Source organism: Poecilia formosa, unplaced genomic scaffold (assembly GCF_000485575.1).
Source record: "Poecilia formosa unplaced genomic scaffold, Poecilia_formosa-5.1.2 Scaffold311, whole genome shotgun sequence".
NCBI lineage: Eukaryota > Metazoa > Chordata > Actinopteri > Cyprinodontiformes > Poeciliidae > Poecilia > Poecilia formosa.
Window position 1 is genome coordinate 474,239 of NW_006800250.1, and position 22,245 is coordinate 496,483.

Below are 22,245 nucleotides of genomic sequence, written 5' to 3' on the forward strand. Positions count from 1 at the left end.
GTGTGTGTGTGTGTGTGTGTTGCATGCTTGAGTGCTTGTTCTTTGAAATTCTGTTTTTCCGTGAAAGAACAATACAGTTTGCAGATTGTATTTATGTGCATTTACATGCAACCTAAAATGGTTCTTCTGATATTCTTAGCATGCATCAGCCATCTTTGCCATGCATGGAAGCAATCTTTGTTTGAATTGGAGGAGGGGGAGGACAAAATGCAATTTGAAAACTACAGGAGCCTCAAAACAATTTGTCTTTTGATTTCAATAAATTTTTTTCCTCCTTAAAACTTCAGGCTTTAGTATAACACCTGGAACTCTTTGGGTGTGGCACTCTGAAAAAGATCCAAAGTACAGATCAGTTATGGATCACTCGAACCGCCAGTAGCTGGCTTAGCACTGGCATCAGAAGACATCACAAGACCCCTATTCTTTGTCACTTAGCAGAACAACTGCCTCCGTTTGCCAAGAACTCGGTGTGTGTGTGTGTGTGTGTGTGTGTCTGTGTGGGTTCAATCCTTTGCATCTTCACATCCAAACAGGCACTCACACGTACTCACCGACAGCGGATTTTAAGCGATAATCTGGAATTCATCCTAAACACAAATTTAAGCTACGTTCATCACACACGCCTGCAGGCATACACACATCCTTCCTCCACCGCCGGTAGACACCCAGCGTACATGCCGCCCACTCATGCCCAGTGGGTCAAGCTTGTGGATAAACAGGGGGATTTGCAGAGGCCGCTATTTGACGGCCCACACAGGCATGTCTACATCGCAGGCAGCCATCTTAAGTCCTAAGAGAACAAAATAAATAAGCAAGGCAGAGGAGATAAACTGTTCAACTGACGTTTCACAGTTGTGCCTCGCTTACCACCAGGAGCATCTGGCCACCCATCGTCATCGTATAACACATAACAGAAACGAGATGAGGGGAAAGACAAGGCGAGAAAGTCTGATTAGAGTCAACTGAAAGTCACGAGGTAATCGAGGACAACCTCAGACGACTGTTGAGAGTGGGTGCAGTGAGCAATACAAAAAATAGACGAAAACATAAAATTTAGAAATACTAACTCAAAAACTAACTAAAAGGGAATGGGGTAAATACAGTTTGGTAGAAGAACCCTAATGTGACCCTGACTGTCCAAAGTCTTAACAGACCTTATCAGTAGTTTTCTGACAGAGATGAGTTCCATCAGCTTCTAAGATGTCTTGAATTAAACAGTTTTTTGAGACCCTCTATATTAAAACACTAGAATAACTTAATTCTAATGAAAGCTGCCTTGTGAAGCACAACTCAGTCGCTGTTACCACCGTTCCTGAGCTATTATTATGGTTCTTGGATATGAAGATAAATGCTTTAAGCTTGGCATCATATATATTTGAGACTCCTCCTGTTGCTTTTGTAAGAAAGGAAATAGTTCTTGTGTTGTACTGTCACATTGGCTGTGTTTCCAACCAATTGTCACTCAAGTAATTTTAAGTTGTTTTTTTTTTATGTTGCCAATAAGGGAAAATAAATAAAATGTGAATTACGTGTGTTTACACCTAATTGAACCAATTCAAGTAGACAATGTGCAGCGTAATTTTGTAAGATACTGACGTTATGCACAGCTGTTAGAAACAAGAAGTAGAGGTTGCAAACTAGCATAGAGATCACATATCAGGAAAATTGAGAAATGTTTTCAGGAATGTGTTATTGGCCAAGTTGAAAATGTTCCCTCATGTCAACTGATATTGGTGGCTTTACATGTTGTCCAGAAACAAAGAAATCCAATTCTAATGCAAAACAACAGTATAAACAGCTGGTCAGTCATGTGAGGTGCAAGTTTACTACATTTTATTTGCATCATCTATGTAGAGCCTCTCCATGGAGGCTCTACATAGAGACTCCAACATCTCTATGTCAGACTTTCTCAGCCAGACAAAGATTTAATGAGAAGCAGCAAAGGCAAATGATGTGGCTTGGCAGTGCTTGCTAACAAGTGATGGTGTCAACCAGCACAGATTTCTGTGGAATATTGTCTCTGTTGCCTGGAAACTAAACTATTAGCTGTTACAAACTATGAGACTATTATACACAAAGAGTCTTTTGTCATATACTTCTTCAGATTTACTATAAGAGTATCTGCTACTGGTGATCCTTCAAGTTATAGCATCATAAATCACTATGGCTCTTACTTTAATGAAAAGAGTTACAACATTTAATGTCCCTTTTGGATAATTAAATATTCCTGAATTACAAATAAGATGAAAGAAACCATTATTCCTGTTTGAAACATTTGAATTTGGAGTAGTCGGCTGGAAAAGACTGACCAAAACCGGACAGAAAACATTCTCTATATTTGTAAAACATAATAAATGTATAAGTTTTTTTCCTAAAGTATTGCTTAAGCCTTGCCTTGTTCAATGGAAAAGGCACTCATATTTGGTTATATTTAAATGCATAAATTGTCATATAGGTAATGCATGATTGACTAATTGAGAAGGTGGACATATGTACATACGAACTGTCAGTGTTTGCTTTGGTGTCTGGTGGCATCTGCTGTGTTGTTGGCTGGAAACGAATCGCAACGGGAGGCTGAAGCCCCAGACTAAGGAGATGAAAGCCGAGGTCACAACCTGGACCAGTGGGACAAGTCACTTTCACAAATACACTCTCACACATGCAAGTCAGAGCATACACAGGCTGCGTGCACATGGCGTACACAGGACTCGCTGCAGACATATGGGTCTTTCACCGACACACACAGAACACAGCATGAGTGGTGCGGCGCAAGGACGAAAGATGACAGAATGAATAAGATAAAAGAGCAACCGTGTCAAAAATATGACAGATGAAATGCACAGAAACATAAAAGAGCCAAAAAAAGGGAGTATGAAATGAATTAGAGGAAGCACAGAAGCAAGGCTCTACCTCAACTGGGCAACGGTTTAATCAGCTTAATTAACAAACATAGGCACACATAAGCAAAAATAGGCACGCATGCAAAGATAAAAGATGTGTGTGCCAGCAGCATTACAAAGCAGAGCGTGATAGCATGGAGGAGCATGTGCATCTGTTCTTTTACCTGCAACTGAATAACACTGGTAAAGTACGAGTTAAAAAAGCACCAGAATTTTATTCAAAAGGAGTGTCAATTTAATAATTTAACCAAACTGTGATTATTATTTAGAGAGAACAGTGTTTTGTTTTTTTTTTACAGATGGATATACTCAGTTTAAAACGTAATCCTGAAGCATAAGTTAAAGTCCCATCTTTTTATTTATTTTTTTGTAGAAGGCTGTTGATGAGTTTGAAACTGTTTTCAGGAATCACTATATGACTTGAAGTCATTTTTAATGTGAATAAAGACCAGTTCATGCTCCTTTTATGAATGTAAATAGGGACATCCATGGTTAACGCAAGCATCGCCTCATGTTTTCAATTAGCTTGTTAAATTCACCAAACAGGCACTATTGTGGTGATTGTTAGGTAAAGTAGCCACTTGAGGAAACTTCCAAGTTGGCTTCCACATTTGGCGGAAAGCAGCAGCAAACATGCCAATGTTAGAGAAATCGTTGATAATCTGCATTCCCAGAAAGAGACATAAAAACAGACACCGCAGTAGATGAAACTGGGTCTTTGCAACCATTAAATACGTTGCAGTATGAGGATGAAGAAATTCTGGGCTAGGAATATGGGTAGTACTTAGTTATACGACAGTGATGTAGTGAGAGAAGCAAACAGCATAGAGTTCTATAGACATGTTTTTATCCTTTACACTAATATAGTTATAATCCCTGCTGCAATTTTTGTAATTATGTGAAACTGAGCAGAAAAGGACACAAAGAACTAAAGAGACAAAATAAAACAATTTATCTGTGAATAAGCAACTTTTCACACAGAGTGGACAAGAGTCATGAGAAGCCAAGTCTTGAACAGCAGAGACAGCACATAGGTTCAGTCGGTCACATACATTCATGACACCTGCGAAGAAACACAACCGCACAGGAACCTCATGGCGGTAGCAGCTTTTAGTCAGCAGACTGACCATGTGACAAGGTGGTGTGGTGTGGATTAGGGGCCAATAAGCCTATTAGGGTGACAGCAGGGACCACCCGGCCTCCACAGTCACCTACAACCCACAGACACAACCACACACTGCCCTGACATACAACTTACTGGACACAAAGCCAGATACAAACTCAAGCAAATACTTCTGACAATTTGTCTGACAAAAAAAGAACAATATGAAACAAAAACATTGGCATTGTAATGTTTACAAGAGTATGAGCATTATATTCTTATTTTTTACAAGCTGGTAATGCCTTACAAAGAAAAGAGACAGAACATGCAGGCATTTACAGTTGCAAAAGGTGTGTGTGTTTGTGTGCCTCCAATGCGGTGTGTGTGCCTGCACAGAGGGGAGTCTGAGCGTGGGGGGTAATCACGAGCATCTGTCCCCTCTCTGAACGGCAATTAATTAGATTAAATTAATTTGGGAAGCGTGTGTGGATGTGTGATCAAATGCTACAAACCGCCTGCCTTCTTACACCCACCCACACAGGAAATAATGTACATTCTCTAAGCTTTGAACTATGAAGCACATTTCAGCTTAAATTATCATTGCAGGCACATCCAAATACTTTAAGTGAACATGCCGTTTCCTCTGACACAATAAATGAACCCTATTGAGTCCTAACAAGTATTTAAAAATGAGCAGAGGTGAAAACTTCGGTGACACACGCGTGCACACAATCACAAATTAATCCCAATTTGTCGGCCACGACACAGGAGAAACTTTTGGGATTTCATACTTCATACCAGCTTTTGTCACCTTTGCGTGAATAGCCAGGAGCTGAAATAATTGTGTTTTTCTTCCCCGAGGCCCAGTCGGTGCTCACAAGCCACTGGCCTACGTAATATGTTCCAGACAGGGAGAGGGGGAGGAGGGCAATGTGGCTTTGGGTACGATACAAAAAAAGCTAGGGTGTGTGTTTGGGAAGGTGTGCTTAATGCTGAAGAACGCAGGCTGCCTACTCCGCTCTTATTTTGTGCTAAATAAATGAGGTTTGGAGAAATTCAATATTTGACAACAAGATGTTTGTGTGCAACAATTATGGACACTCCTGCTGATAATACTTTGTAGAACCCATCTTTGAAAACAGGAGAGGATCTCCCTACATCATTTTACCAGGTTGGAGTATTCAGGGCAGCGGATCTTTGACTATTCTGTGCACTCTCTTTACAGCAGAGATGCACTCTTATGTGTTATGTATGACAATATGTCCTACCATTTTATTTGATGTTCAAACATTTACACGATTTAGGTGGCTTAAGTCAGTAAAAGTCATTTTAACATCGGTCCAACAAGTGAAACTGGTCCAACATTAAAAGCAAATGTTTATTTTCATTTTTTTTTTTTTGTCTGTGTGTGTGTTTCAGGAGGGGGTGAAACGAGATGGGTTGACAGATGTGGTGACTGTTAAGTCATATACAGAGTTTAGATTTATGGCCTGAGTATGACCCAAATTCGGACCAAGCCAGGCCAAAGGTATGTCTTCGATAGACAGGTCAGGCTCGGATACTGTGGCACATTCAATGAGCCTGCAATAGATACAGTACTAAGAAGACCAAACAAGAATGTGCAACAAAGTTATGATGATCTTCCTAATATAATCTGAATAGAGGAGGTAGTTTAAAAATGTTAAGGGAGGAAAGAAAGAAAATAAAGTGCTGAAGTTCATTAGACTCTGACAAGCAGCTACGCAATTTTCCGCTCCTATCAATCAGACATCCTAGAGGATTTCCACTTGACTCACCCTGCCACTACAACAAGCGACAAAATGGAGCTGGAAGGTGTCAAACAAAACCCAAGAACAGGAGAAATTACATGGCTAACTTAAAGTATTAAATTAAATGAAAACAGAAAAACCTTAATTAAAATATGTCGGGTTTATTTGGGCTCGGGCTTAGAATTCAAATGAATTTGGTCAGATCAGGCTCGGACACAACGCCTACTGGGTCGGGCCGGGTTGGATTTTATAGACCTGATCTAAACTCTAGTTACATAACGTTGGTGGTGGTGCAGCAAGGGATAAACTGAAGAGAAACTAGTCAGCAGGGTGACTGGTTTGTTTTCTGGTGGAAGTGGGAGTGGGGGCATTTGGTGTGTTAAATGGATAGGAAATATAATAAAATGCATATTTATTTGTTTAATATAAATAACAGCAGTACATTTTGGTTTTCTGCTATATCAGCAATTTTAATATCGGTCAAAATTTTCAAATTGGTGCATCCCTAATTGTTATTCGAGTAAAGTCATGCCAACATTCTTTTCTTTTTCTCCAAAGTCCTTTCTTATGTATAGCGAGAAAACCCTCAACTCTAAATTCTGTAAGAATTAAAAGTTCTTGTGTGATTGTTCACACGTGTCAAAACAGGTTGCCAAGCAGCAGAGCATCCATACATGGTCAGAAATGCGTTCCATCCTTGGTGACATTGATGTAATGTGCACAAAAAAAAACAACAACAAAAAAACTGTTGAAGTAGGACTGAAAGGGGACTGATGGGGGAGGAGCAAGGCAGAGTGGGCTTTGGAGTCTCTATCACTGTATATTCAATGTATTCTGACATGATAGCTTCTCGCCTTTAAATACAGCAGCCCTGTGTGAGTGTCGGTGCGCGTTATTTAAATCCTCTCACAAAGCTTTGAAGATGAGTGAAGTTGGTCTCCAATCTCCAGCTCTGGCTGATATGCAAACGCAGAGAAAATACACACAGACATACATACACACATTAACCCCCCTGCCACTATGCACACACAAAAGGGCCTGTCAGCACAATGCCTTCAAATATAGCTGTCCAATCTTCTGACTCTCAATTTGCCCACCTTTTTGATAATATGTGGCTGTTTGAAAAAGGGTGAAAGGCAAGGGTGGCATGCAATTTAGAGATACTACTGTGCAGCCATTTGCAGTCATCCACCTCACTCCATTGCTTTCTCTCTCTCTCTCTCTCTCTCTCTCTCTTTCCATATTTTGATTATGCGATTCGCCTTGTCAGACGAACAAATAGGGGAGGAAAAAAAAGGTAGTGTTTAACACTACCTTTTTCAATGACAAAATACAATCTAGACAGGGCCAGTAATTCGACAGAGAGGGATTAGCCTAACGCAAGGTTGGGCCCCGAGATTAAGACGAAGCCAGAGCGTGGGGATCTTGAATTTCATCATCTTCAGTGCTTGGGCACAATGGTCTTCTTCCCCTTTTCTCCTCTGCCGTCTGATGAGGGGTCAGGAGAACTCACCTCTCCTCTTCTTCTGTTCCTTTTACTAAGAGCGGCACTCATGACTGCTTTCAGCCCGACTGTAGATACCAGAGTGGTCGGGGTACCTCAGAAGATCAGAGCTCTCTACATACTTCTGAACAAACGAGGACAGTTGGGGAAACTAAAGGCCAATAGTGGCCTTTTACAAACTCTTAAGGATGTTGGCCTGTCATTAAAAGCATCAAAATAGCCTGAATTATCTACTGACAGCTACAAACATGATCCAACAGATTTAATTATAGCTGCATGAATGAAAGCCTATTGCAGATCATTGTGCTAGGCTGCCCTCTTGTGGTGAATTTTTATAGTTACCAAATTTCTGTAAATCTGCACTTGAGACAACAGGAACACAATGCACCGATAAACTAAAGGATGAGAAGTTTGGAGCCATTCATTGTGGAAATTAATCTTATAATGATTTTAAATTCCTAATGATTTAGTTTAACTATTCTGTTTCCAATGTCAAATGATTTCAAAACAAATAACTTCAATAAACTTTACACGCAAGAGCTGGATGTACAAGTTTGAAGTTACTTTAACTTTTCTCTAACACCCTCTTAGTAAAAACTATTTCCAGCAGCACTAATATTTCTTAAAAGTGCCCTTGCAAGTTGTAATTTGACCTTTTTGTTGACATCAAAAGCTCCTGGCATAATTCTGGTTGTATGCTTCAGCATACGTCTTAACAAACGATCTAAATTAACACCACAAATTCTGCTATCTTAGCTTGGACCTGGCTTCTAATCACAGCTCACATATTTTAAAAACAAGTTGACGTTAGAGCCGTTCCACAAATTCAATGTCAGTTTTACTGACTCCAAATCCTGCTTTGATGCGTTAGAACAACAAACTGTTTCAGTTTTTAACCATTTGGTTCGACATGTGCCCCCTAAGAAAAGCTGATAAGNGCACTAATATTTCTTAAAAGTGCCCTTGCAAGTTGTAATTTGACCTTTTTGTTGACATCAAAAGCTCCTGGCATAATTCTGGTTGTATGCTTCAGCATACGTCTTAACAAACGATCTAAATTAACACCACAAATTCTGCTATCTTAGCTTGGACCTGGCTTCTAATCACAGCTCACATATTTTAAAAACAAGTTGACGTTAGAGCCGTTCCACAAATTCAATGTCAGTTTTACTGACTCCAAATCCTGCTTTGATGCGTTAGAACAACAAACTGTTTCAGTTTTTAACCATTTGGTTCGACATGTGCCCCCTAAGAAAAGCTGATAAGCTAGAGTGATCAAGAAAATTTCAGGCGCAATAACATAATATTCCGAAAAAAAATAATTTTGCGATATGACATGATAGCTTCTCGCCCTGACAGTTTAGGTCTAAATGACAAAAAATGTGTGTTGTGGAATTGAGGTGAAGCTTTTAAAAAGAGGGTGCACCAATAAATCGGCCCTGATTTTTGTATTTATGGGATATTGGAGATCAGCTGATACTTGCATCTAAAACCCTCGTCTTATCCTCCAATCTCTACAGTCCACAGTTAACAAAAGTCAGCCCACTGTTGCCAGCTTAGCAGCTTCATGCCTAAATTTAGCGACTTGTCAAAGAAAAAAATTGGTATTGGCTGAAATCTGAATCGGCAGATCAGGCTTTTTAAGATCAGTGATTGGCCAGAAAACTGTAATTGCTGCGCTACTAGTTTAAACTTAAAGAAACGGCTACTATCAAGTGTGGCTGCGGCAGAATCATGTTGTCAAACTGGTTTGCTGAAAATGTTCAGAAACTGGATGTACATTTCAGAAACAGGATGAAATAATAGGAAATGTATCTCTAAATTTTGGATGAATAACTTAACAGTTGAAGCTTGGACACAACTGGTTAATATTCCACATTACAGTGGCTTTCAGAAAGGAAATAAAAGAACAACAAAGAAGAACATGGACCTCAAATATATTCAAAATTTGGATTTGGATCTGTGACAGGAAATCAACTAGTTTGTATCTGAGATGTAGTTTAGAAAGGGACATTTATGTAAAAATGAGTGTTGGTTATTTATTTTCGCTTGTGTAATTTGACCATGTATGGATTAGAGAAATCTACAAGAAATGGTGCATCCAGTTCTTGTTTATAGAATTTATTATGCAAAAAAAAAAAGGAAAAAAAAAAAGTTTAAAATACATCATTAAAAGGAAGGTCACAAGTGATCTGACCTTCATCACTACAATAAGCAATTTAACCTTCTGACCCACAATTTAGCCTTCAATAAAACCTTCCTTCTACTGCACATGTGGTTGTGTGACTTTAAAATATATGGTCATTCAAACATAGAAACTTTTCTGCAACTAAAATACAAAACTTTTTCAGCACTTATAAACTTTCATAAGTTTGAAAAGGATATTGTTGCAAATTTAACTTTCTACCTCTTACACACAAGGAAGTGAAAATATCCAGCAGTCTGGAGTGACTCTTGTCAAACCAATCATTAAGCAAGCATATCAAAATATTATGATTTCCATGTACAATCCATCAGTAGCTGTGTGTGTGCTTCGTTGCTTGCAAATGTTAGCCAGAAGCCCTTCACATCCAAGTTTATCAAGGGCTAAAGTCACCGTCTCCTTCTCCCATGTTCTTCATTCCAGCTGTCAGGAGCCTGGTATGGCTTTGATCTTGTCATTAGTCAGGCATGCAGAGACGGAGGCAAACATTCAAACTTGTCCGTTTTCTCTCCTTTTTATGCTCCTTTTTTTTGCCCTTTCCCACGCTCCTTGCAGAAGACATCGGCTGACCAGTTTGTCTGAGTCTCTTTCATGGCATAAATGTGCTGTTGTTGCTAGCGTTGACGTGTACAGGAAGCGACAACGTCGGTGCGCTCAGTTAGCTCGTCTAATGCTTTCTGTCCCACAGACATTCTTTCAAAGGACTTTGGGGAGTCTCAAAGGTCAGAGGTTATTTGCTGAGCTCAAGTGATGTAACTTCAGTCTGAAGTCACATCAGGCATCATCAGGGAGCATTCACTGGAGATTCATGAGCTGCTGTTATTCCCTCTAACAGCACTGCTTTCAGTAGATTAGTGAATGGTAGAGACGTTCACATGAACATTTTGTTGATCCTACTGAATCAGAGAAAGTGTTTGCAAATACTGAGTCTGAGTCAAATACTTATTATTCCTGCAGAACACAGTAGTCATATGATATAAATCCACTATTGGTACAAAAAACTAAACAACTTGGGAGAGGCAGTGGGAAGTCTATCTGGATAATAGGGAAAACATATTAATTATTTCCACCTGAAAACTTCTGCTATTAAGGCAGTGAAATATAAAAAATATTTAACTGCGGTCCAATCATATCTTGGTAATATTGCTTAAAGTGGTATTGCATTAACAAATATCCAGTTCCCCTGTGAAAATAAAAAAGTAAATACTTGCCCGTTTTCTAATATTTTTTCAAATTGTAGAGCTGCATAGCATCAACCCAATGGACCTACAAGTCTGAGATAGCTTTATATGCGTGTGCTGGGACAATCACTTGAAAAAGGCGTAAGTGCCGAGCACACAGAACGAGAAAGTGACTGGTTTTTCCGAGTACGTCAGCCTGCTGAAGATAGTAACTGAACACATTCAGGTCACAGGTTTGTGGCTGGTTTCAAACAAAATTAAAAAGTTCAGTCTCATTTACAAACGCCTCTTCGTGTGCCTGTGGTACATCCTGAACACGGTCTCTCTTTCCCTTCTCTTGGCGTCTGGTTCGTTACCTATGAAATAATATGTATTCAAATCAATTAACTATATGCAATCCTGAAAAACAACTTCCTCTCTGCGTTACTTTGCTCCACTCAGCTTTGCCTGTTCTCTCCCTAATTTCGATCATCAATATTTCCTGCCTGACTTTGCTCCTCAGATTTTACAAAAAGCATGTCAATGAAAAGGTCCTTTTTATTGCACATTAGATTTATTTATGCATTTTTAAATACATTAAAAGTAATTTCAACAATTCATATTTAGTTTAGGCAGCTGTTTGGCTTATTAATTACTATGGAAAAGCACAAAGTTCAAAGTGACATTAGCTTTGTTTTTATGCAAATTTTTGTTCAATCAATTACACCCAATGTTATACCTCCATTATCAGCTGCCTCCTTCTTCTGTCTTCTCGAAAAAGATCAGTGAGCTTTGCACATTTAGTGGCATTCTCCACTAATGCCTTTCTTTTCTTTAACCCCACCTGGTTTCTTCCTACCTATTTTTACTCTCTAGTCAAAAGATGCAGGCGCTTCTCCACTCTGCCCAGACTTATAGCAGATGTGCACTAATGGAAAGGTGAGCTTTACAGGGGTGTTTTTTTTTTTGTTTTCTTTTCTTTTTGTTGTTGAAGTGATAGCTCCCAAGATGCCATTGCCATCTCTAAAAGGGACAGATCAAATTAGAGAAAATAGCACTGCTAAGATACATATTCTACCATCATTTTTCCACCCTCGTTCGTAGGCACTGATCGACCCATGAACGAAACCACCCACCGGGAAACCTCCCAATTTTCGCCATCACCCCTTGGTACAGGAGCCAGAACAATGGTCAGGACCAGTTCTACAGGGGCACTGGCCCCTTTTAGCCCTTGTCAGTCAATTTCGGTGTCAAGGTTATCACAATTGTAAGTAGTTATGGTTGAACTGCCCTTGACTTTGGACCACCAAGCAACAGTTCAGTTTTTTCCCTCTTTAGCCTAGGTAAGACGCTCCTGATGTCGTCTTTGGTTCAGGGGAAAAGTGACGGTTGTATCCCATGTGTGAGCGATTCATCACAGCGGTACTCGATGCAGCAAATCCAGCCTCAGTTTACTCCTTATGAAGGTCCCACAAATTTGTTTTTTAATACATTTTTCTCGACAATCCTTACAGCTCTGCGGTTCTCCATACTGCTGGTGCATGTTGTCCCACAACTATTTTTCTTTCCACTAACTATGAATATTCTTGAAGGCAGCACTTCATGAACAACCAGTTTCTCCAGCAATGACCTTTTCTGGCTTCCTCTCCTCATGAAGGATGTCAATGACCGTCTTCTTGACATCTGTCCCGATGGCAGTCTGGCCTACTGACCCAGACTGGCAGACCATTTAGAGGCTCAAGAAACTTTTGCAGATGTTTGAGTTAATTAACTGACTGGGTGTGGCACCATGACTTTCCAATAGTTAACATTTTCACAATATTCTTTTTATTTTTATTTTTTAACACGCTAAATTTGGGGTTTTACTTATCTGTAACTCTCATAAATCTACATAATACAGAAGGTTCACTTTGTGACGTGATTGACAAAAATATTTATCTTTTTTATATTCATATTCTATTTGTTTTTTTTACATGCACCTTTACAGTAACCACAACACCCAAACATGACGTAGCATGTAATGACATCCAGTAACCACATGGTGGCAGAAACGGCACAAAAATATGTTCTTGTACATTCAGAGGTTGACATTTCTTTTCTTCTTTTTACTTAATTTTCTAAAAGTTGTTTTCAAATCTGCATAGCACGCAAGTCACATGAAGCGACAATTGTTTCACAAAATGAGGTAAAAAATACTTAATACTCACATTTTCAATGACAAATGTCCACTCCTTGTCCTCAAACTCTTCCGCATGGGGATCCTGTAAAGGCAGAAACAGCAATCATCAAGCTAGTATTTTTTACTAGCTTTTATACATCTGTGGATGGATGAATATTGTGTACAATTTACACAATATTAGGAATCCAACAAAAGTCTAAAAGTGGAAGATCAACTGCTTTATTGGTGCTCTGCCTCAGCCTTCTGGGTTACAACTACCTGAAATAAATAAGTGCCGTATGTTTTTACATTTACTGCATAAAAGCCCAGAACTGAGCTGACATTTTTTATGTATTTTGATGCTTTGAGACAGAAAAAAACAGGAAGCAGATACTTTTTGTTACAACTTTAATTATATGCATCCAAAATGTGGTCTGGGGGTCCTTTGTGGCTCTTAAAATGATGTTCTACTATTTTAGATCTACAAAATAGGAATTCTGCAACAATACTTGAACACAATCAAGCAAAGGGTGATACACAGTTACTTTTAGTTGCATATGCAACTAAAATTCCGCTTATTCCGATTTTTATTTGCATAAGCAAATAAACAAATTTACCATCTTTTTTCTTTCACCTCAAAAGTATATTAGTATGTAATGATCTGTCACATAAAATCCCTATAATAGACACTGAGGCTTGTGGTGTGACATGAAAACAGGAAAAGCCTTTGAAATCTTTAAACAGGTTTAAACTATGTGTTTCCACATAGTTTACATTTTTTTGGCTTCGTCTTTTTAAAAGAATCCAAAACCGTTTGAAATATTTGATTATGACAGAGGAGTCGACTTTAAAAGACCACTGGGTTTCGCCTCATTTTCCTGCAGGGGTTTTCACCTCTCCATGCACTTTCGGATCTTAATATTTGTTTCATAAATAATAAAGATAAATAATACCTGAATATTTAAAAAAAATATATATTTTTTCTTTTATTTTGATGCATACACTGTGTACAGTTTCATTTTCCGGTGACTGCTCCCACACAGAATTACTATGCAATGACAATAGAACAAATAAATGCACTTCCAGGCAATAAAATGTGTATTTTCTCATTTGACAAAGTAGTTAAATTGCATTTACATTTTAAAAAAAAATATTTCTAAAATTGCATAGAAAAGTTTAAAAGGTTAAATAAAAAAATCTGTGGAATGTGCCAATTTATTTACACGATTAATCAATTACTTGTTGGAATAATCAATTATTAAAAATAATCGGCAGTTGCCGATTTTTCACAAAAAATTTGAGAAAAACAAAGTATTATTTAACGAAATGACCGCTCGACTTATTTTTGAAGTTTTATTAATGTTGGTGAGATATGGCTGCTTTTCACAGTTCAATAATCATTCTCCACCAGTGTTCAGATCTTTTACTGTCAAACAACATTTACAAATACAAACAGGAGGTGATTCTCCTGCTCTGAACGATCCTCTGAACTCCATTATTTTATAAGCACATAAACTGAGCCGAGCATCATCAGCCATCTCTTCTGCCTGCAACGCTGCTAAATATAACCAGCAGGTAGCTAAACACCCAATTTCCCCGTCTTTGTCTTTATTTACCCATTTCGACGAGGAAATTCACAGTTTGTATTTTTTCGTATTTATTTTTCTTGTGCATCCCATCTGCTGAGAAGAAGCAGATGCCAAGATTTAAAGCAAACAAAATCGAGTCCTGCAAAAACACGCCGGAGACTTCCTGCTGACTGCACTGCTTGTTGACACTTCTTTGCACATTCTAAGGTTAGTTTTTATTTTCGGTCTTTCCTCGTGATTTGTAAAAGTTCGGCTGAGGTTGTGCGCTGATGAAAATCTTGCAGCTTTTGAGCGTGATACAACACTGCTGACTCAGCTGTTCCCACTGCTGAGCCTTAGGCCAGGCAGAACTATGAATAAATATGCCAAAGACTGTCTTCATTTACTAAAGAACTAATCAAGTCATTTCTATTTTCTAATGCAGTGCTTCTCTTTAATATATAAACATCTGCGTTTTAACACGAGGAGAAACACCCACTCTGCCTTCATTTGCATTTCTCTGCATGTTTTAAACACTGCACAATTAAGTCATGTAGCTGTGTACTCAATAAAACTGTGCAGCAGGCACTTCTGGGTAAATAAACCTAATGAAGCTGCTCACACAGAGAACAGGGAGAAACAAAAATGTAGCATGCGACATGTCGGTACATGATTTGTTTCCAATATATCTGCAATTATTGAAATTATAGGGAATTTAGTACAAAAAGCTAAAAAAAATAAATAAAAAAAACAATCATAACACATTGTGTAACGATCCGGATTTTGTTTTACTGTTTGCTAACTGATACAAAACACTCTGAAGACGGGGTGGTGGTAAGCTATGGAGCCAGGGTTGTTTGATTTGGCCTTTATCCAAATGAAGAAGGTAAACTTAGCTTTACTGGTATTTGATTACAAATACAGCTTCGTGACTGTTTTTAAAAAAAAAAAAGAAAGTGGAGGCTAAAGGAAAGTAGAATGGAAGACCTGGAACACATAAGATAGGATTTAAATGTCTGGAGAGACTTTCACAAGATATGTCTTGATAAATCAGGGTTGGAATTTGATAAGAAGCTTCACAAAAGTCTTGTTTCCATCTCAAGACAACTTGTTGTTAAGAATGAACAGACATGTGACAGGAAGTAAAAAGCTATCAACATCTCCTCTGAACATGTACTGGCATCTCTTGCTGTAATATTTTAAAAGCTTGTAAATAACTGTACTGATGCAGAATAGTTTCATAATGTAAAAAGGAAATCCCACAATAAGAAAAAAAAAATGGAATAAAAAAAAAAAAACTAATTCGTACTGGAGGTGAAATCCTTGCAGCTTTTCTCAAATTGCTGACTTTTCAAATATATTAAAGGGCTCATTTAAATTCATCAAGCGATTAATTGATTTATTGGTTATTGTGACAGGCTCATATCAAGTGTTCACTTCAGTTTAATCGCATGAAAATATGCAATAAAATAGTCACAAAAATATGAGGGTGCACTACTTACTTTTGTGAGATACTGTATTATGCTTCTCCAATAAAATCTGCATTTATTCACAGGCTTATTAGACAACGTTAGCAGGGGTACCAATAAATGTTGTCAGCAATGAAAGAGTTTATGTTGGGCAGCCTGGTGAGGGCTAAGAAATGGAACAGGACACGGCACAGTGAGCTGGTCTGTCAGCACAGAGGCTCTGGCATGTTTAAGTAAGCCTGGAACGTAATTTAGATTAAGGAATGTTGTCTATAGACAATTACATGAGCAAATATAAAACAAAAACACTGGTAATAAATGTACATGTGCACATTTTTTTTCTCATATTTCCAACTAGTCTCAACACAGCCGTAGCTTACCTTAAACAGAGTGACTGTAATCTCAATGTTCTCTGGTACAGGCCACACTACAACTCCTCTGTATGGGTTTTTGATGCCAGGTTGCCAGCTATGGGACTACAGCGACAGAGAGAGAAGAGAAACAACAATGCCAAGAATAAATTTGAGATGGGGTTTATATACATATGTATACATATTTTAAATGGCATTTAAATACTCTCTCTATATATATAAATAGAGAGTATAAATCACCAACCTTAGAGGATTTCCGACGACTTCTGCGTGTCCAAACCACCACCAATTTATCTGGTTGCCTGTGAAACAGAAAAAATGGAGGATTGGTGGAAAAGGAAAAAGAGTTACTTTATCTTTGGACTTTAGAGCATAAAACCGCATCGAGTCTTTAACGTAAACGCTAACGTACAACAGAAGCAGATCCTGAACTACACTTTGAATCAAAAACATACAGTGTTCTGCAAAAGTATTCATACCCGTTTGAACTGGGGGTCTTTTAGGACTAGAATAACACTAACTGGCTAGCTCGGATCTTCCCACAGTTTATTTTGAAACTTAAGTAGGACAATGAGCAGCGGGCAGGCAGGGCCAGGTGTTGATCAAGTGTGTGAGATTTAAGCACATCCATGACAAATTATTTTTTGTTCACAAGGATGCGCTCACATCAGACTCCATGTACGCTCAGGTTGGGGACTAAAGAATAATGCCATAATTATCAGTGGCACAATGTGGAGGAATCACAAAATCTACTGGAAAATTAGGGTGTTTTACCATTTCACTCCCCTACAGATGCAACACACACAGCCCTTTATTAATGAATGCCACATTTGTAATGTGAGTGACAAGTAATTGAGTTGGCAGATTTTTGCACCTGAGCTTTGAATCTTTCTCCAGATTTACAACAGACCTCTTGACAGCTTCTCTGATAAAGGCTCTCCATCATGCCTGGCCTGTCAGTTAATGTGGATGGACATGTCTTTGTAAGTCTGCAGTTGTCCCATACTCTGTCCATATTCAGATGATAGATTGAACAAAGCTCTGCGGTGTATAAGGTATTAAATATTGTCTAATATTCTAATCCTGTTTTAAACTTCCTTGCAACTTTGTCTTGTCCTATCTGATGTGTTCCTCGATCTTCATGGAGTGGTTTGTTTCCCAATGTTCTCTCTAAGGCCTTCACTGAAACACAACACCTTGGTTTTAAGAGTCTGATGCAACCGTAATACCAAAAGTATCACTTTTAAGAAAAATAACTATTGCCAGCTGGATTTACTGCATCTACATGAACCCTTAAGTCATCAACTCTCAAAGCCAAATACCAAAGCAGCTGTTAGGGAAACAATGACACAGTGTACCAGAGACAGAACACAGAAAGGAGAGCAAGCAACAGCAAAATGACAGCAGAGGGAGAATGACAAAACAATTTCAGCCTTGAGGAGAAGCTCTTCACAGAGAAACTATTGTTCAGTGACACATGCTATCTCAAAGCGCAGACACAAACAAATATCAGCCACTCGGTTTCCCTTTGTGCAGCATTTGCTGTGCTATGAGAAAAATGTAAACCATTTGTCTGAAGGCTAAATGATTTCACACCATTTCTGAGTTTCTCTCCAACTTCAACACTGCAAAGTCCTGAGAAAGTCCCATCTGCAGCAACTCTCAGAAAACCTCTCTCCCTTGGGTCGCTTTGAACACACCACTCCCAGATGGGCATGTCCTGCAATGGTTTGTCCTTTGGTAAGTGAACCTAGAATCATAAAACCAGTGAGTGAGGATAATGACGACGAACTGCTCAGATAAACCTCTATATTACAGCTTCCGGCATCCCAGCTTTCTGTTTGCATCAAGGGTTTCTGCAATGTTCACCGACTTAAAAACACTTTGTAAGACCATTATGAATAAAATGTAACATCTATGTCACAACAAAGTTTACAAAAAAATTTTTTTTTCTTTTCAGGAGACCAAAGCTGTAAAAATTCTGGGTCTTTTTGTGGCTCTTGGCATCTGCTCTGTGCTTCTCATATTGTGTATGGCTCTCTACAGCCTTAACCCTCACAGTGCTAAGCGTTTTTTGCACAGAATATAAACAGCGTTGTATAAGTTGACAACAGAAGTGAGCAAATGCAAATGGTAAAGACGAACATTGTCCATTCAACTGTTGATAAAATTACAGCTAGCTGGCTAGCAAGCCTTAACAGCATCTTACCTGACAGAATGCAGTGAGTGAAGATATCCAAGTACAATTCAAAGTCTTACCTGATAGAAAAATCTTCCAAAAAAATAAAACTCTATGGAATATGAGATTAAATGGTCCTATCACAACAAAATTTAAGACCTGTGATTAATGCTTTTAAAGCCGACTAAAATGTCTTGAAGTCATTAAAGAAAATGTAAGATCTTAATTTTAGATATCTGAATTTAAGATTCAGTCCAATTCTATGCTTTTTGCTCTGAGTGACGTTATGTTTTATTATATGTAGAATTCCGAATTGTACTTTATGAACCATTTGAAAGAAGGTTAGTGGCCTTTATTTTTTTTACATGTTTGAACAAGGTAGTCAACCTATTGTTTTTGTCAGTTTGTGTTTCTTAAATATTTATTTTTACATTGGCTGTTGGACTTTTAAGTCCACTGGACTGGACAAATTAAAGTTATGGTTTTTTTTTTACATGTTTGGCCAAGCTTGTGAAGCTTGGTGTCTTTAAATGGGCTGCACTGGTGCAGAGTTGGCAAATAAATTTGTAATTGTTTTCATTTATGTCTGCATTATTTTGTTTTTTGTTTGTTTTTAAATGAACATTTAAGTCAATTCAGAACTGTTTTTCTGTGCTGAATACTAATACTAAACCTCAGATATTGGTATAAGTGGAAAAAGTGGATCAGTGCACCTCAAGCTAAAATACAACTGTCACTTGACTTTAGATTGCAGTGGCTACAAAGGCAATTGAAAGTCCATGGAAAGCTCTTTTACAATTGCTGGGTACATTATGAATTGGGGTGAAGGACACCGTGGTAGAAAGAGCCAAAACCATGAGGGGTTAGTCTGGTTGGTGTGTGTCAAATTATCATCCAGATCTAGGTTTCATAGTATCAAATGTCCTGAGTTGATCTGTACGTCACATCCAAGTGGTTTTAATTCTCTGGCTGATTCAATGTGCATAAGGATCAGAGGAAAGATGTTAAATATCTTGGGAAAAGGGCAACAACAAGCTGTGGGGTTTCCTCAAATAATTAGATTGACTTTAAAATATAAGAAATATGGTTTAATAATTTATTTACATAAGATAACTAATGTATTTTAGGATCCAACTATCAAAAATATTCCACACTTACTAAACACTATTGGACTGAAGGTGCTAGCCAAAATACAGACAGTGCAGGGTTTCCCCCAGTGTATTATAAGCCTGGCGGCCCGCCATGCTTTACTAGCCCCGCCACCAGGCTAAGCGTTGCTTGTTTACATTTCTAGAAAAAAAAACAATTGTGTTTTTTTGTTTTTTTTAAAGCCGGGCTGCAAGCGTCACTTTTGCTCTTAGCATTTCACTAGCAGACCAGATTTATTCCTAAAGGATAGGTTTATAATATATAGGTTTATAGTTTATGCATTTAAAGCCGACAGCGCGCGGACTAATCACACAGCTGCCTCGCGCCCTGTCGTTGCTTTACCTCAGCGGGATCGCGCGCGCCTCCTTCCACTCAAACTGGACACAGGCTGACCTGTATGGATGTTTACATAAACTTAGTGAGGAATTATGATCTTTTGGAGAACTCTAGGTAAGAGTTTAAAACCTGCCGCGTTAGCTCTGGTTGCGCAGCTCAATGTGAACCGCAGGAATAACTTGTAGCGAATTCAGAATAATTTATCTTTGTGAACGAACAATTATATGCGGCGTTTACATCTCAACGCGCTGCCCAGCGTGTGGCTCTGTGTTTGTCTTCCCTGTAAAATTTGTCTGTGGTCCCGGTTGGCCGGAGCGTTTGTGGATAACGTGCAGCGCTAAACTCATCATGCAGGTTCAGCCTGGTGAGGAGCTTTCGCGCTCTCCTCGGAGTCACGCATCATGCAGATTTTATATTATTTTATTATTATTTTTATTTTTCCGGTTACATGATGCATCAAACCATATCAAATGCGTCGTCTACTTAAGAGTTAATGCGCGCGGAGATCTGAGAAACTCGTCCCATAAACTCGACCAACCAGAATAGTCTCTGTGACACTTATTAAAAACTCAACAGACATGAAATGAAAGAGCTACTAAAGCCACATTAGCAGCACTGAATTAAATCTCCCGTTTGTTGCGCATCTCTGCATAGTGCAGCAGATTACATCATCATGCAGGGCCGGTTCAAGGCTGTATGAGGCCTTGAGCAGAATTTGATTTAGGGGCCCCTTTTGTTGCTAAAAATACCAGCAGCTCTAACAACTTCTGTGTTAGATTTAGTGAAATATGGGAGAAGGGAGTAGTTTAATTGGCCAGCCTAAAAAGCAATAAGTTATAATCACAGTTTACTAATTTGTATTTGTAAATTCAAAGATTAAACTCACAGCATCAGATTGTTGCTATGGTAACAAAACAATCTAACTATGAATATTGTTCTTTGAAGTTTTACAAAGTAAACTTGCCAGCTCCTTAAAATCTTGTATTTAAATGTTAAAGAATTTAAAATCATTTAATTTATCTATATCTAAACAATTGAATAAAATTTAACAGCATTGATAATCTCAATAAACATGTGTTACATTTATGTATCTGCAGTCTGTTTTAAAATATTAGTGTTTATGGGGCTCCTGAAGCTCTTGGGGGCCTGACGGAACTGCTGACTTAATTTGGATTAAACAGAAGTGCAAATTTGTTGTTTTAATACTAGTTGTGGGTTTAAATAGCATTTCACTGGAGATCTTTTCCCCTAACATATAATTACACAGTAATACTTTTACATTTCCTGTCAACTTAATATCTTTTAATACAAAAACACGGTGGACCGCCTCGACGCCCCGACCACCGGGCTTAGCAAGTTTTCTGGGGGAAACCCTGCAGTGAAATAAAATGTTAACAAATAAAACAATTTCAGGCAAAAAAAAAAAAATGTTTGTGGTTAAAGAATTGAAATTCAGCGGACAATAATCTGTTAGGATGGCTGGAAGTGCAGGGTGTGTCAGGAAGTTATGGCTGCCCTGTCTTTTCTGTAGGCAAAAGAAGGAACCGTAACATATCTGATATTGTGTCAAAGCTGGCATTACTCATAGTAAAAAAAAAAAAATTTTAAAAGGCAAAAGTCAAGGTCAAGGGGTCCTCTACTTAAAGCAGACTTCTTGTCTCTTACAAGGCAAATGTTCAAATGTATCCTCCTCTGTAGCCTTTCTGAGTTTGTCCAACATACAGTAGACGCAGATCGGGAATGGAGACATTTTTGTTCAGTTTCTTTCATTCAAGGACTCACCTTGCCGGTCTTTAGCATAACCCTCTGGGAAATCATCAGAAACTCTGGGCAAGCAGCTTCAAACCACAGTGATACATGTTAATTAACTGTCTTCAATTAAGGTCTGTCTGACATAACTAATATATTTAAGACCATCTGTTATATAAATTTTTATAATACTGCACAAAATATTTTCTGATTTAATTTGTAGCATAATACACCTTTAAAACAAAAAAGATAACAGAGATAAAAGCTATGGAGTTAAATCAAAATTGCTTATGCCAGTGGTTCCCAAACTTTTTCTTCTGCGCCCCCCCAGTGGTTTCCAAACATTTTCTGGGCCCCCCCTATGGATTACAAATGGCTGTCTGGTTGAAACGACGCGTGTGACAGGGGCAGGGGGCAAAATGAATGTATGTAGCTGAAAATATACACCCAACATCGGAAGTCTACAAGGTACTTGTTAAGCTTAAGGTTCTGTATTGATATTAGCTAGTCATCTTTTAGCTAACATTACCTGCATCCAACAGCTTTACTCAATTCAGTCGGTTAGTTTGGAGGGAAAATCTGTGAAAAGTACTTTGCGGTTTGCTGGTTTGCTGCCGTGATTCTAACA

General features: G+C 38.4%; 1 protein-coding gene across 6 annotated transcripts in view; it reads right to left on the bottom strand.

Moving 5' to 3' along the window:
* Window positions 1-22,245, bottom strand: part of ehbp1 (EH domain binding protein 1) — a 167,694-nt gene that overhangs the window by 138,367 nt on the left and 7,082 nt on the right. For all 6 annotated transcript variants that reach the window (XM_016661104.1, XM_016661105.1, XM_016661108.1 and 3 more), the window contains 3 exons: window positions 16,449-16,506; window positions 16,214-16,309; window positions 12,846-12,899 (listed from right to left, as the gene is read on the bottom strand). In XM_016661104.1, coding sequence (XP_016516590.1) covers window positions 12,846-12,899; window positions 16,214-16,309; window positions 16,449-16,506 — 208 coding nt within the window. The remainder of the gene's footprint in view (window positions 1-12,845; window positions 12,900-16,213; window positions 16,310-16,448; window positions 16,507-22,245) is intronic.